Source organism: Bombina bombina, chromosome 2 (assembly GCF_027579735.1).
Source record: "Bombina bombina isolate aBomBom1 chromosome 2, aBomBom1.pri, whole genome shotgun sequence".
In the NCBI taxonomy this organism is placed as follows: domain Eukaryota; kingdom Metazoa; phylum Chordata; class Amphibia; order Anura; family Bombinatoridae; genus Bombina; species Bombina bombina.
Genome location: NC_069500.1, coordinates 986,960,717 through 986,977,766, shown reverse-complemented (window position 1 = coordinate 986,977,766; position 17,050 = coordinate 986,960,717). Strand labels below are relative to the sequence as shown.

Genomic DNA, 17,050 nt, shown 5'->3' with positions numbered 1-17,050 from the left:
GGCTACTGTGTATTCACAAGAAGATATAAACAGGGCAGACACTTTTCACTTGTCAATTAGCCTCAGATTATTAAGGAATTGTAGTGAGTAAAACATTAGCCTTTTCCCTGTCTTCATTACTAAGTGGATTAATAACTATTTGTCTCTGGGCTAGTACCATTTATTTCCATGACTAGTAAATTACAGTATATTGTTATTTTTGCACCCCTGCATATGAAATTGTAATTGTGCTAGGAGTTCTCATCAAGTAAAGTTTGCTTCTGCGATTAGTCTGTGTTTGGAATATCAAGACAGTAATGCCATAGGCTAAAATCTTGAGTAAACTAAGGTGTCACTATCCATGATATTGCAGGTTCAACATTGTTTTACAGCCCTCTCTGGCATCAAATAGGTTACCAGGGTTTGAATAACTTGAGTAATTGTTTTCTTCCAAAAAAGTGTAATTGCTGTGGCCAATTTTAATTACCAATGACATTTTAACCACAGAGATATCTTGCATGTGACATTGGTGTTCCAAAAGAAATACAGTATGAATAAATCCTCAGCCCATTTGAAAAAAATAAAATATGTAGAACACAAAACAAGTCTCCAGGGTTTAAAAAAATCTTATTAAACTGCAGACAATATTTTTTGCACCAAAAATCTTTTTTTTTATGTTTCAAAAAATTAATAAATACTGTTTTAATATGAAGATAGAAAAGGCTTAAATATTTAATAATACTTTGGAAAGGAATATTTAAAGCATTGTGCTTTTATTTCATTTGCTTGCTTAAAAGACACTTGTGAGAATATATAGGCACAGATTACAAGCGTAAGGGCAAAAACATTAGCGCTGTTGAGCTAACACCACTCAAGTTAAATCAATAACGCTCTTATTCTTATGCTCATATTACAAGATGAAAATAAAAAGGTAGAGCTCGAGTGAAAGCCTCAGGTTCCCTAACATTTGGAAGTTGGATATTGTGGCCATAGTAAATCCCTCACCTTACAGACTTCTAAGGGGCTACAAAACTCTTTGCTGCCTTTTGCTTGAGCGCTAACCTGAAGGGGCTCTAAAAAATAGTTTAAAAAGCTTTTTTCTTCACTCAGTAGAACATGTTTTTTTTTTTATTTTTTATTCTATATACTGTTTAGCACTGCCGTATGCAAGCATACAGCTAGATTAAAAGCAAAATTGAAGAGTTAGTTACAGTTTTTGGGCAAATGCATACAAACAAGGGTGACACAGGCCCTTTTGTAATTTCCCTAGAAACATACAAAACACGGAAATGGACTGCATTATCAAATCAGACTGGGTACACATCTCATGACCCTGCAAAACTCTCAGCCCTTGGTGCTCTCCAGCACTCAGAGACAGCTGCACAGCATTCAGGAACTCCTGACTTACTTTTTTAGAGCTGTTATAGCTCAACACATAATTCATAACTTGTAATATGAGTGATGTTTAGCTTGGCTACGCTATCTTATTGAAAGTATAGGCACACTAAAGAGATATGGCTGTACTAAACATTCTCTTTTCACTTGTAATACCAGAGTGTTTGCTATTCATATAGTGGGCTCCACTTGAAATCTGGGCCTTAATGTCTATGTTTGAAAACCTGCACTGATAAAGAGCAGGAGGGGAAATTTTGCTTTTGAGTGAGCTCTTTTTTTAAACAGTTTTTTTTACAGATTTAAGTAGATACAATTACCAATATTTATGCCTTGAATTTTTCTTTGGCTAACTTTTTCCCCCCTCCCTTTATTTTTTTCAATCTATCGTGATTTCTTATACATCTAGTACACTGCTCCTCAATGCTATGTTGTGTTTATATCAACTGTGATGCAGCAATCAATGTGAGTACAGTAAAAGAGAGATAGGAAGAACAATATGATATTAAATTCATCAAACCTATCAGATTTATTCATTCAAGGACTAGTAAATACAGTAGATTTGCATAATTAACAAATGCATGATAAAAAAGACAATGCAATAGCACTTACTCTGAACTTCAAATGAGTAGTGTGTTTTTTTCTGATAAATTTCCGTTATTTCTATTTCCACTCCCCATCTTGTATCATGTGACAGCCATCAGCCAATCACAAATGCATATACATATATTCTGTGCACATGCTCAGTAGGAGCTGATGACTCAAAAAAAAGTAAATATAAAAAGACTGTGCATATTTTGTTAATTGAAGTTAATTGTAAAGTGGTTTAAAACCGCATACTCTATCTGAATCATGAAAGTTTAATTTTGACTTGAGTGTCACTTTAAATAAAACAGATAACCCTTTTTTTATAAATCAGTTCTGTTATGCGGGTCTTCAACTTTTGACTTTTAGTTGCAGTGTAAAGAAACAGTAATATTTTAAAAAGTATCTAATCTATATTTAATTACAAATACACACCATGTGGTTAAAAGAAAAGATTTCTGAAAATGTGATATTATGTATATCTGTTGCCTCTTAGTCAAAATCGTAAACTTAGTTAAAATGTGTTACATTATATTCTAGCATTGTCAGCATTGATATTCAGCTATTTTTTGCAGATACAGATCCCTAAATATTTTCTCTCCAAATTATCTTTACAGGTTTTTGCCGACTGTAGAAAATGTCTCCTTTGAAAGATGCAGAACTGGGTGCATTTACGTTTTTCGCGTCAGCTCTCCCACTGATGTTTGTGGAAGCAATGGTCTTCCTCTTACTCAAACTCCATTAAAATTTTGGGAAGATTTCAAATTCTGAAGACTTTTGTGCACCCCAGACTTTGCCAGTACGTGGATATCACTCGTGGAAAACATGGTAAGCTAAATAAAAAAGAATGAACTTTGTCTGAAACAAAAACTATAATCATTTTGGCTAGTGAAGCAAAACTTTATTTTTTAAAGTAAAATGTGTAGCTAGTTGTTATGGAAAGTTTCAACTTGAGTTCAGATGTGTTAGTCAAAATAATTGTTTTTGTTACCAGCTAATGTTAAAGCTGGGCTATTCTGACAACCTGGGATTGCCTCTTTTTACGATTTAATGTGGCTATAGAGAGTTTTTACTCTGCCACTGAAATGTCCCATTTGTTGTTATTAAAGAAAAACATATAGGGCTAGGTTGTGAGTGGTACGCTTACTTTGGCACAAGCAAAAAGGGATTTATTGCGTGTGTATTACAAGTTGAAAGTAAAATCGTTCGTTTGAGTGCAATTGAATTTCAGAGCTCTGGTAAACTGTTACGCTCACAAAACACATCAAAATTACATTTAAAAGAACAGTTACACTCATAATAACACTGTCTAATATTTTTTGTTTTTTTAAATATATATATGTCTGTATTTATGTGTGAATATATGTCTGTAATTACATATAAACACATCTAAATACATATGTACACACATAAACATACAGTATATAATATATATATACTATTATAATATATATATATATATGTGTGTGTGTATATGTGTGTGTGTATATATATATATATATATATATATATATATATATATATATATATATACTGTAGCTGAAAACATGAAAAACCATAGTTATGCAATAGTGTTTAATTATTGTATTTACGGGGGTGATTTATCAAGCTGAGGCGGACAGGGGCACACATACATGCCCTTGACCGCTGCAGCTCACCTCTGGCGGGCTGAATTCCCCTGGCGGATTCATAATTGCACACGAGATCTATTTTGTGGCTCGCGCGCAATCCAGCCCCCTGCCTGCGCACAGTCAATCACGCACGGGCAGCAGCTGTCAATCTCCCTGGTCGGACTTGACCGGGGAGATTGAAATTCGCCACCTTATGACCACTGTTTGTTAAATATGGCGTGCAGGTTCTCTTGTGAGAACCTACAGTTGAAGGCAGGCTTCGGGTTTAATAAATCAACCTCTTACTGTCAATATTTCACATCCCAATGTTCTTCACATAGGGAAATATGTTCTAAGTATTTTTAAATAGATATTACTATATATATCTATACCTATATATAATCTTACATATACATATCCACTATACCAGTGATTTTTAACCTTTCTTTTGCCGTGGCACACTTTTTTACATTAAAAAATCCCTGTGGCACACCACCATCCCAAAATTTAAAAAAAATCACACATTGTAGCCTAATACAGCATATATATATATACACATACACACAAACACACACATACTGTATGTATTGTGCTGTTATGCCATGCCTCCTACAAACTACCCTTGCACTGGGAGTAAAAAACAAGCAAAGTTTAAAAAATATGTCACACTGTTGTCAGTCTGCCGTGGCACACCTGAGGATCTCTCACGGCACACTAGTGTGCCACGGCACACTGGTTGAAAAACACTGCACTATACAGATCTAAAATAAAACAAAGTGCACAAGGGACATCCACATAGTGTAATATGCTTAATGTTCACAATAGATAAAAAAAACAGTTGTGTTAAAACATCCCAACCTATCTCTCCCTATGTAAACACAAATTCTTATAAAACCACTTCTCAACATTCTATATAAAGCAATACCCCAATATTTACTTACAGAGCAGACAAAGGTTTGCTCTTGAGGTTGGTGATTAATATGAAGTGCTATACAGTATGCAAGAAGAAGCTCTCTCACTTTTATGTAGAGCTTGCGCTGTGATTAGATTAAAAAGTTCAGAAGTCAGTTTCTGAGTGTGAAAGGAGAGCAGTAAATCAATGGTGAGGAATGGTCACCCCCTGAATACAACAGAGGGTTTTTTTTGGTTACGCACACCACAAAGGACTGTTTAAACTTAACACACATATTGTGGGAGTGCTACCAAAGTGACCAAAATAATTACAAAACAACAAAAGATATATTGGTGCACATCCAACCACTTAAGTCCACTCTTTCATGGCATATTAGTATATGCTTCTGTCTGCCAAATATACTTACATAGCTTCTAATAAGATTGGGATAAACATCTCGCAATAATATGAGCTTATATTGTGCTGCAAAAACAAATATACTTCTATCTGCTAAATATATTTACATAGTTCAAATAAAATTGAGATTAACATCTTGCAATAGTATTGACTTATATTTATGCTGCAAAAATTTTTTTTGCTTTTTAAAAAATGCCTTTAAATGAAATGGGATCTTAGTCACACAATATGATCATATTCTGCTAAGCCAGTCTACCACTTACAAGGTGTCCCACATCAGACCGGTCCAGGACCGGTCTGATGTGGGACACCTTGTAAGTGGTAGACTGAAGCCAGTCTACCACTTACAAGGTGTCCCACATCAGACCGGTCCAGGACCGGTCTGATGTGGGACACCTTGTAAGTGGTAGACTGGCTTAGCAGAATATGATGATATTGTGTGACTAAGATCCCATTTCATTTAAAGGCATTTTTTAAAAAGCCAAAAAAATTTTGCAGCATAAATATAAGTCAATACTATTGCAAGATGTTAATCTCAATTTTATTTGAACTATGTAAATATATTTAGCAGATAGAAGTATATTTGTTTTTGCAGCACAAATATAAGCCTCATATTATTGCGAGATGTTTATCCCAATCTTATTAGAAGCTATGTAAGTATATTTGGCAGACAGAAGCATATACTAATATGCCATGAAAGAGTGGACTTAAGTGGTTGGATGTGCACCAATATATCTTTTGTTGTCACCCCTGAATACTTTATGCTGCTGAGTACATGACAGCAGAGCAATCTTAGAAGAAAAAGCCTAATATACTGCCTGTTATTTAAAGTTACAAAAGATCCCTGTCAATAACTATATTGTTGCCAACACTTAACAATGGGAAAATCACACATATTGTGCTGATCTCTGTATTGATTTAGCTGAGCCTTTTATATCTTAGCGTGATATGTGTTTGGATTCACTGGTATCCTTGTTGGGAGTAGAGTGCTTGTGTTTGTGTTTTTTACTTATTTTTTTAAGTGTATGTCTTGTTCTTATTGGCTAGATTAAAGGTTAAAGTGAAGGTAAAGTTACTCTCTTGTCAATGTAGTATAGCATTATTTTATTAAAACCAATAGGACTTTCATTCATAATTTTTTTATCATTTGTAGTCTAAATCGAGTTTTCCACCGTTATAAATCTATCCCTAAAAACTTCACAAATTGAACCGTATACATGTTTTGTTTTTTTTAACCTAACGATCACGTTTTCCTCTTATCCAATTGAGATTCTGGTCGTTAGGCGGCGGTGACTCCACGTCATCCGCCTCCATTCTCATCTGCGCATGCGCTTTTCAAATTTTATTGCCGCTCCCGTTTCGCTAACACGCCAGTTTGGCGCATGCGTTAATGTCAGTTGAGAAGGTATCATGTGAATAGCACATGCGCAGTGTACGTCAGCATCGGTGAGGCGATTACCGCATGCGCAGTGTACGTCAACATCGTCGAAGTAGCGCATGCACATTTAATATTAAGCGTAGTAGTCAGATTCGTGAACTTGCATTTGTGACACGGAAACAGCGGGTGGGACCGCTGAAGACGTCACAAGCTCTAGAAGAAGGAAGTATGTCTGGGGAGGAGTCAGGAGACCAACGGTAGGGAATTAGATTTATATATATTTAGAAAAATAAAGCAGTTATCTAAAAAAAAAAATTAGCGACTACCATTAAGGACCTATGAAAAAATGATAAGTAGTGTTCAGAAGACTATAACTTTACCTTCACTTTAAGTTTTAAATATTTTTATTTTTACTACCTACTTTATATTATTCAGTTTAGACACACCATTTATATTTTAGTACAAGTGTGCCAGAAATAATGCTCTTTTTCTTTCTCTTTTTTTGTTTTGATACAATGATTTAGATAGAGCATACAATTTTACAACAGCTTTCCAATTTACTTCTATTATCTAATTTGCTTTATTCTATTAAGGGATAGAAAAGTCAAAATTAAACGTGCATGATTCAGATAGAGCATGTAATTTTAAGATACTATTAAATTCACTTCTATTTTCAAATGTGCTTCATTCTGTTGGTATTCCATGTCGAAAAAGAATACGCACATATCCTACACTAGTGGGAGCTAGCTGTTGATTGGTGCCTGCCAGGGCAGCCACTAGACATTTTGGGACCCCTTGCTTAACCATTGATCAGTGCCCCTCCCCTTTGACGTGTGCAAATTTTTGGCCAAGTGACTAAAACCTATATGCACTTTATTCCTAAGTGTAGTCAAACTTGGAAATGTTGTAAAGGTAGTAACACACAAACACAGAAACACACAGACACACTCATACACTGAAAAACACACTCGCACATAAGGATTCACATATAGACACCTAGCAGACACGCAAAGAAACACACAAAACTCAAAATGTCCTAAAAAGGAACAGACAATGGACACACACACACTCAAACACAAACTTGCACATACACTCAAGGAAACACTCACAGAGACAGCCTCAGAAAACACACAAAGACATACACACTCACAGACACCCACAGAAAAACACACAAAGACATACGCACACAAACACCCTCGATGAGGCATTCACAGAAAACATACAAAGACATACGCACACACACCCCTCACAGAGACCACCAACAAAATTGCACAGACATATACACACACGCACACACACCCTCACAGAGACACCCACAGAAAACACACAGGCATATGCACACACCCTCACAGAGACACCCACAGAAAACACACAGGCATATGCACACACCCTCACAGAGACACCCACAGAAAATAGACATATTTGCCAGGGTTTCACCTGTTTTGTTTATTTGCTGCTGGCTGCCATTTTACTTACCTCTCTCACTCAATTTGATGCAGAGTGTATAACGCCGCTCACTCATCTGGGCATCCTCTTATGGCCAAACTAGTAAACATCATCAGTGTGAGACAGGTTGCAGTCCCCAGGATTATGATGTCACACTTATTTTTTAAAGGGCCTCTGTTCAGTATGCTTTTGCCCTTGTGTGTGTCTCAGACTTGTTTTGTTAGTTCCTGTGTATTACCTGGCTTTTTCTGATGTCCCTTCTGGTTCCTGATCCCTGGCTTGTTCCTGACTGCTGTTTCCTAGTTCCTGATCCCGGCTTGTCAGACTACTTCTGACTTGGCTCGTCTGACTACCAGCTCTGGCTTTGTCTCCTGGCTTGTGGACTTTTTAATATTTTTTGTTATTAATAAAGGTGTGATTATTTTTGCACTTTACGTCTCAATCTGATTCCTGGTACCTGACATTAGCCAAGAGCCATGAATTCTGACGGTGCTAATATTCACCATTACCCACCATCATTTCCAGGATGGATGAACAGGATCACAGCTTGGATCAATTTGCACTAGCCCTGCAAAACCTTCTGACTTGCACTGCACATTTGAATCAGAGTGTCCTACAAGTTATGGCTGCTCCTGTTTCCGCTGCTGCACCCAGTCCTACCAGGAGCATGTCTAGTTCTACACCTCTACCTCAGCGATATGGAGGCGATCCTAATCAGTGCAGAGGGTTTTTGAACCAGGTGGGCATTTATTTTGAGATGTTACCCTCATGCATTTCCCTCTGACAGAGCTAAGGTGGGATTTCTCATCTCTTTACTCTCTAAGTTGCCGCCTTCTTTCATTGCTCTCTGATGCGATTAAAGATGATAGTTGCTTGCCAGAGATTTATCAGAGAATCTCGAGGCATTGGTGTCTTTTTTTATATCCTAATTTACATCGGACTCAGAGAGAGGCCCTCTTTCAAGGAGTGCTTGCGGAAGCCTCCTGTTCCGTTGTCTCCTATGTTTTCGTTCCCACCCGTGCCTCCCTTTCCTCCTATGCCTCCTGTCCCGAGTCACCAGCTACTGCTGAGTCTATGCAGTTGGGATTCACAGGTCTATACGTGGGCAGAGAGGGCCTTTAGGAGGAGGAAGGGGCTCTGCCTCTATTGTGGGTTACAGGGCCACCTTCTCCAGAACCGCTAAGGAGAAACCTTTGGTCACGGTTGTCCTTTCCTGGGTGGACTCCTCATAGTCAACCAGGCTCTTGTTGACTCAGGTGCTGCGGTCTATTTAATTGACAGTGCTTTTGTATCACAGCACTCCATTCCTGTGTTGCCTCGGTCCGTTCCACTTGCAATTGAGGCCATTGATGGCAGGCTCCTTCAGCCCGCACTCGTTACTCATGAAACCGCTCCGTTACTCACGAAACCGCTCCGTTATCCATGGCTGTTGGGGCTCTCCATTTTGAAACCCTCCAGTTCCAGGTGATAAACTCTCCGCATTTCCGGTTGTTCTGGGTTATACCTGGCTCCAAAAAGCACAATCCCAGTCTTGACTTGTGCAGGTCCGAAATTTTTTCATGGTCTCTGCAATGTATTTCCACTTGTCTTCGGAAACCAGTCAAAGTCCAGTGCACTTCTTGGGTATCTCTATTGCCGGAGTACCAAGAGTTCCTAGATGTTTTTGACAAGGTGCATGCCGGTAAGTTGCCCTCTCACTGGTCTTAGGATTGTGCCATAGACCTGTAACCCGGAGCCATTCCTCCTTCTGGGGCCGGGTTTTACCGTCTGTCTCTTGTGGAGAATTGTGCAATGGATGAGTTTATTGCCAGTGCTCTGTCGCTGGGGATTATCCATATATACTGCTCTATCCTTCTCTGCTGGCTTCTTCTTTGTGAAGAAAAAGAGTGGCGAGTTGAGACCATGCATCGATTATAGGGGTCTTAATCGTCTTACCATTAAGATGCTTACCCTATTCGCTCATTACGAAACTCTTTGATCGCCTCAAGGGCGCTAACGGTCTTTTCTAAACTTGATTTGAGAGGAGCGTACAATCTCGTTAGGATCAAGGAGGGCCACGGATGGGAAAACGGCATTTAACACCAGGAGCGGGCATTATTAATATCTTGTAATGCCCTGTGGCCTATGTAATGCTCCTGCTGTTTTCCAGGAATTTATTAATGATGTCCTATGAGATATGTTGAAACCAGTGTGTTGTGGTGTACTTAGACGACATCCTCATACACTCACCCACACTTGAGTTTCATTGTTCTGATGTCACATGGGTAGTTCAGAGATTACGCTTGAATGGCCTGTTTTGTTAAACCTCGAGAAATGTGAGTTCCATCAGACTCAAGTAACCTTCCTAGGTTATGTAATCTTCGTTGCACGGTTCTCCATGGATCCTGACAAGTTGTCTGCAGTTCTGCAGTGGCCTCGCCCAGTTGGTCTTCGGTCTATCAAACGTTTTTTTGTGCTTCGCCAATTACTATAGAACGTTTATTAAGAACCTTTCTTCTTTGGTCAAACCTATCACAAACATGACCCGTAATGAGAGTGATCCACTCCACTGGTCACCTACTGCCATTAAGGCCTTTGAGAGTCTTAAGACTGCCTTTGCTGCCGCTCCAGTTCTGGCTCATCCTAACCCTGTCTTGCCTTTCGTTTTTGAGGTCGATGCGTCTAAGACTGGTGTAGGTGCCCTCTTGTCTCAACGTCCTATGCCTGAGGGTCCCTTGCATCCGTGCGGTTTCTTATCTAAAAAATTGTCTCCAATGGAGTGCAATTATGAAATTGGCGACAGGGAATTACTGGCCATAATTTTGGTAGTCAAGGAATGGAGGCATCTTCTATATCCGAAGCAAAACGTTTGTCGCCCCGGCAGGCCAGATAGGTGCTATTTTTGTCTCAGTTTAATTATGTGGTCTCCTACCTGCCTGGTAGTAAAAATGTTAGGGCTGATGCCCTCTCTTGACAATTTTCGCCTCTGTCCAAGGAGGAGTCTGTACCTACTCCAATTATACCTCCTGACTATGTTTTGGCCACCATACGTACTAATTTGACTTCTCCCTTGAGGGAGGAGATCCTGGCTGTACAAACCAATGCACCTCCTGAGAAACCTAGTGGTAAGTGCTTTGTACCTGAGAATCTTCAAACTAAACTATTGCACACTTGCCACTATCCTAAAGCAGCAAGTCACCCTGGCAAGAACCAAATGATTTGGTCTGACACTCAACAATTCTGGTGGCCAGGTCTTCGTTCTGATGTTGCTGCGTATGTTGCCTCCTGCTCAGTCTGTGCACAGAACAAGATTCCTCAACGTCTTCCTGTGGGGCTTCTCCAACCAATTGCTAATGGTGAGCGTCCTTGGCCACATCTTTCCATGGACTTTATTGTCGAGCTCCCTGTTGACCTTTTTTCTAAAATGTCACATTGCATTTCCTTGAAGAAGCTGCCTACCGCTCAGGAGCTTGCTTCAAGTTTTGCCCGGGAGGTCTTCCATTTACATGTGTTACTCAAGGAGATAGTGTCAGACCGGGGTAGCCAGTTTGTCTCCAGATTTTGGCACTCCTTTTGTGCTCAAATGGGGATCCAGCTTTCCTTCTCCTCGGCATATCACCCTTAATCTAATGAGACTCCCTAAATTAACAGTGTGTGACATGAATAATAAAAATAGCAGAAATTAAGAGATCACTTTTTAAAGAATCATATTTATAAATGTGCAAACAAAAATACTTCTTTGAATTTAAAATTGTACATTAATGACCTTTCAGAAATGGGTAGATAAAGAAAAGTACTTTTGAAAGATTGATGTATATGTTTGGGGGGTTTTTTCCCCCCCATTTTCCCCAACCAAGAGCACCACTTCAAATCTGGTGTACAATTGTTCCCATCTGTTAGCTGTACTTATGGGTTTTGAAAATGCTGTACTCATAAGCTGTGGTACTCAGTCTCATAGCATTAGATCTGGTTAATTGCAGGATTTAGGCTTGTTTGTAAGTATTTCAAAATTAAGTCAGCTGTGTAAACTGAACAGTGTCAAGTTAACCTGTTTCATTTTAAACTCTGTGCAATCTTAGCCTGAGAGTATAACATTTTATGCAGATGTAAAAATCTTAGATGAAATGCCTTCTGACATCTGGAAAGTCCTTGCATAAAGGGATAGTAAACTGGAATGTAATTAATATATTATATATATAAGGAGGAACCATTTCTGCATGGTTTTAAATATTAACATTTCTACAACATTGTCAAATAATCATATATTACACTGCTGCATATTGCTAAAAAATGTGTGTTTTATGGACCCCTGGCCCCACCATACAACGACCACACTGAAGTTACAATCCAAAATGGCACGAAGAAATAAAAAACTTTCCTAAGAAAGTTTTACCTCCTTTGCAAACGAAAGGGATCTGCCGTCTGACTCAGGAACCACTGTACAAACTGAAGTACCATGCCTGTCTCACACAGTGCATAGTGGTTACGTGCACACTCAAGAAATCCTCTCAAAATGCTAATGGTCTACTCCTTGTAATGAAATTTCCCGCGCTCAATAGCACTCTACTGCAGCACCCTCTGGAGGCTTTTAACATTTAAAAAAAATAATAATAACTTTTTTTTAATAATAGTTGTGCTTGCCTCATCGGGCCCCTGGCCCAGTGGGCCTCTGACAGGAGTCACCCCTTTCACCCCTGATTGCGGCCCTTGGTGTCCGCACACATTTGTTTCCTATGATTGGCTAAATAAATGGGAAAGTTGTTTAAAATTTTATGCTCAATCCAAATTATGAAAGAAAATGTTGGGGTTTCCTGTCCCTTAATATAGGCTCAGGAGCAGCAATTCACAACTGGGAGCTAGCTGTGATTGAAGGCTGCACATATATGCCGTTTTGTCATTGGCTCACCCTATGTGTTCCAAGCTAACTCTCAGTAGTGCATTTCTGCTTCTTCAACAAAGGATACTAACAGAATGAAGCAAATTTGATAACTATAAGTAAATCTGAAAGTATAGGGGCTTCATATATTAATTAGGTTTATTGAGATGTGGGGGTTTGGCGATTTAGGAGTTAATTGGTTAATTAGGTTTCTTTCGATGTGGGGAGTTGGTTGGTTCTATATATACTGTTATATACAATTGAAATTATTAAAAAAAAAATATTATTAATTATAGATTTTTATCCACCTGCTCTTCACAAACAAGTTATTTGTTTGAGCTTCCTTTCCTTCAAATCGCTTTTCCCGAAAAAAAAAAAAAAAACACCACAGAAATAACTAATTGCTCCTGAAATCATGTCTGTTTTTCTGTTGAAGTGCATTGAGCCCAATGATTGGAGCACTGGTATTAATAAAACTGTTATCTTTTAGTGAGCCATGTGATTATTTTCCCCAGAAATGAAAGGACTCTGTTATCTCAGAAAACATGTTTTGTGTATCTCTTTATACCTTTTAGTCTCTAAACGTAAAACCTGCACTACTATAGCCCTTGATGTGTGTGAGCAGGAGTGTTTTTATCAGTGATCCTGCAGCCAGATGTGCCCCCCATTATGTTTTTTTGCTTAGTGAATTAAGGATTACTGTTATTTAATACCATTTGTGTTTTTTATATGTATTTTGTTTTTAATTATGACATGAACATGTGAGCACCTAAAGGGCATACAGTCCAAACAGAAAATGTTCTGTGTAGAGCATTGTTTTTGTGCACTATTTCCAGAGCATCAATTTAAAACGCATATATGTAGACACCAATCACCAGTAGTGCAGAAGGATATTCAAAGAAGAAAGTAAATTTGATAATTGCCAGTCAATTGAAAAGTCTGTTAAATGCTTTGTCTGAATCATGATAGTTCAATTCTGACTTTAATTTCCCCTTAAATGACCATTAATTACAGTATAATTTGCATATATCACCAAGTGCATTATAAAAAGACCAATGCAATAGCACTCTGTATTTTATATAAGCAGTAGATTTTTTTTTTCCTACATATCTCAAAATGTATTTTGATTTGCCAGCCACTTATATTATGTGACAGCCACCAGCCAATCACAAACTTGTTACATATACTCTGTGAACTCTTAATTTGTTATTTTTTTCTATAGTGTACGGATCCTCCCTGACCCCCCCTCCTCCAAAAAAAATCTCTTTAACCCCCCCCTCCCACTGTTCACCACAAGATTTCTGCATTTTTTATTTATTATATTTTTTTTCCTGTAGTGTCAGGATCCTTTCTCACCTCACCACCTCCCCCCCCCCCCCCAAGCAATCACACTTTTTTTTTTTTTGCAATGAAGGGACCCCACCTCCCTCATCCTATCAATATTTTTTTTCTTTAGTGCAGGGTCCCATCCATCCCTGCCCTGGCCAAACCATTGTGCAGTAGTTTAGGGACCTGCCCCTCTTTTCCCCCTCCTCAAGATGGGCTGCCCTCCCACACATCCCACAGGCTCAAACACAAGATCATTACAAACAATGTCACTGTCTGGCAGAAGCCATTTGCCTTCATAGGTAAGGACAGTACTTATCTTGCTCCCTTACCATATGAAAGGTAGATGCATTCTACTTCCAGGTTGCCACTCCCACTGTTAATGCTGACAGTGAGACTGCAACTTGCTGCATGTAGAAACTACCGTCAAAATAGTAGGCTTGGCAAAGTTCTATGTGACTTAATACCTACATCAAAAAGGCACTAGGGGTTAAGAGGGTAAGGGACATTAATGTCAAAATTAACTTTCCTGATTCAGATAGAACATACAGTTTTTCCCATTTAAATTATTATTTAATTTGCTTCATTATTTTGGTATCCTTTGTGGAATTAGTATAACATAGGTAGGCTCACAAGCAGCAAAGCACTACTGGAATATAGCTGCTGATTCTGTACATATATGCCTCTTGTCACTTGCTCACCCAATGTATTCAGCTAGCTTCCAACAGTGCATTATTGCACTTTCAACAAAGGATACTAAGAGAATGAAGCAAATTTGATAAAATGGTATGTTCTATCTGAATCGTTTTATGTCCCTTTTAATCTTTTTCTTACTATAGGCCTGAGGATGTAAAGCTCTCCACTTATACAAGTTGATATTCAATTATCCTACAGCACTGTGAGATCCCTCATGAGATTCTAAAAAAAGATTTTGCCTATAGTTCTCCAAGCTGCGTTCCTGTATTTCTGTATGTGAAAGGAGAGAAAAGCCCAGTGCAATATAGCACTGCATGACATGAGAGTTCTTGCTGCATTTACACTTTGTGCTTTTTATTTTATATCACTTTTACACTTCAGATTACATTTTATTACAGATAGACTTTGCACTTTTTATTTTATATTTTAATGGATTTAGGTTCTCTATATAGCAGTGTACTTAAAAAATTAGGGTCATAATTTGTATATTTTATGTGTGCCTTTTATTTGCATCTTTTACAAATTTCATTGCACCATGTATGTATTTTATTTAAAATTAAACCGGTGACTTCAGTTTCCCAAGGAAGCTTCATTACTTCTCTATGGGCCTGATGAACAAAGTGTAAGTGTAACAAAACTTGTATGCCATGCATGCTGTACTGCACTGGGCTTTCCTTTAATACAGAAATGTAGGGAATGCCCCTTAGAGAAGAATAGCAAATTGTGCCTGTTCTAGAAATCATTGTGAAAGATTCTCACAGCTCTCGGGGATCCATTTAGATCATCTCATCTGAGCAGAGTGTTTTATGGGAACCATCTCTCATCTCTGTGGGACTTCCAGGTACCACCCTTTTTCTTATAGTATTAGTGAGTTCAGCCCCTGTGAAGTCTGCACTATAATTTCACTCCAAGCAAGAGAATCTTTTATCATCAGGCCCTATGAGTCTGATGATCAAAAACTCACTATCATAGTGAGAAATCTCACACAGTCTTTTGGGCTTTTTTGGAGCAAAGTAATTTGAGTTCTACTGACCCTTTAAGAGGTTTGTTGTCCCTTTAAAAGGAAAGTCAACTTCAAAATTATTGTTGTTTAAAAGATTATAATCCCTTTATTACCCATTCCCCAGATTTGCACAGCCAACACGGTTATATTACTACACTTTTAGCCTCTGTGATTACTTGTATCTAAGCCTCTTCTGACAGCCCTCTGATCAGAAGGCTATTTATTTATTATGTATTGACTTGCATTTTAGCCAGTGTAGTGTCAGCCACAACTCCACGGGAGAGAGCACAATGTTATCTATATGCCCACATGAACTAGCATTCTCTGTTGTGAAAAGCAAATAAAAAAGCATGTGATAAGAGGCTGTCTGTAGTAGCTTAGAAATAGGCAGAAATCTAGAGGTTTAAATGTTATAAAGTATATTAATATAACAATGTTAGTTGTGCAATGCTGGGGAATGGTTAGTAAAGGCGTCATCTATCTTTTTAAACAATAACAATTTTTGACTGTCCCTTTAAGTTAACCATGTGAGATCAAATATAAAGTTATCACTGACTTAATCTTGTTTTTATGATGGGGCCTTTGATAACGGACATGGTAGATACATTTTTTTAATATACTGCCCATATGAAAGAAGAGCAAATAAATAGGATGAGCTTTCTTCAGTAAACATATTTTAAGGTAAGAGAGACTTAAATTTAAATTGGAACTTTGAGAAAACACGTTTGTACACAACTGATGTTTGAGTATTCATTGCTGACAATTGATAAGGACAACTTCCACAACTGTTTCAGTGCAGGAACATCTGTTTTTTCTTAAAAAAAAAAAAATATATATATAGAAATGTAATGCTTGGCTCATTGTTTAGTAATTGCACATGCTCAAACATCCATAAAGAGGCATGAAAAGGCCACGTTTTTCTGTAATGCATTGAAATGAATACATTTTTTTAAAAATTAAGATAGAGCATCACATTGTATAAAAACCTTTCCAATTTTCGCATATCAAGTTTACATTGTTCACTTGGTGTCCTTTTTTGAAAAACATGTGCATTTGGTGTGTCTGGTGTACTATATGGCAGAAGTTTTTTTTTTCTTTCTTCAAAGCCTGCTGAGTGTTTAATATTTCAGAAGGTTCTAAAATCTTAATTGTGCTGCCAGTGGAGGCTCCTCCAGTTGTGCACACCCGCACGTGAACCCCCAGTCAAAAGAAGAAGAAAAAAAATTCTGAAGAAAATATAATTTTTCCAATAGCCCCTTATTGGAAAAATTATATTTAATTTATAACCCCCAAAAAAAGTTAAAGCAAAATTGTTTTTTGTTGTAAATTTTTTTTCCCCCCACTGTTTTTTTATTTAACTGCACGTGCGGTAGAGCCTACATGATGCCTGTGTCATTGCTTTTAATGCAGATGCTGAGACGCCAACTCCCACCCTCCAACCCATCCCGTATACTAGCTTAATCGCACAGTT

The 17,050-nt window shown here is 38.0% G+C and overlaps 1 protein-coding gene across 1 annotated transcript in view; it reads left to right on the top strand.

Annotated features, from left to right (window-relative positions):
• TBCK (TBC1 domain containing kinase) overlaps window positions 1-17,050 on the top strand; it is a 747,174-nt gene that overhangs the window by 52,227 nt on the left and 677,897 nt on the right. The window contains 3 exon segments of the mRNA XM_053703518.1: window positions 2,574-2,651; window positions 2,654-2,686; window positions 2,689-2,784. Of these exon segments, the coding sequence (XP_053559493.1) occupies window positions 2,594-2,651; window positions 2,654-2,686; window positions 2,689-2,784 (187 nt within the window). The 5' untranslated portion in view covers window positions 2,574-2,593.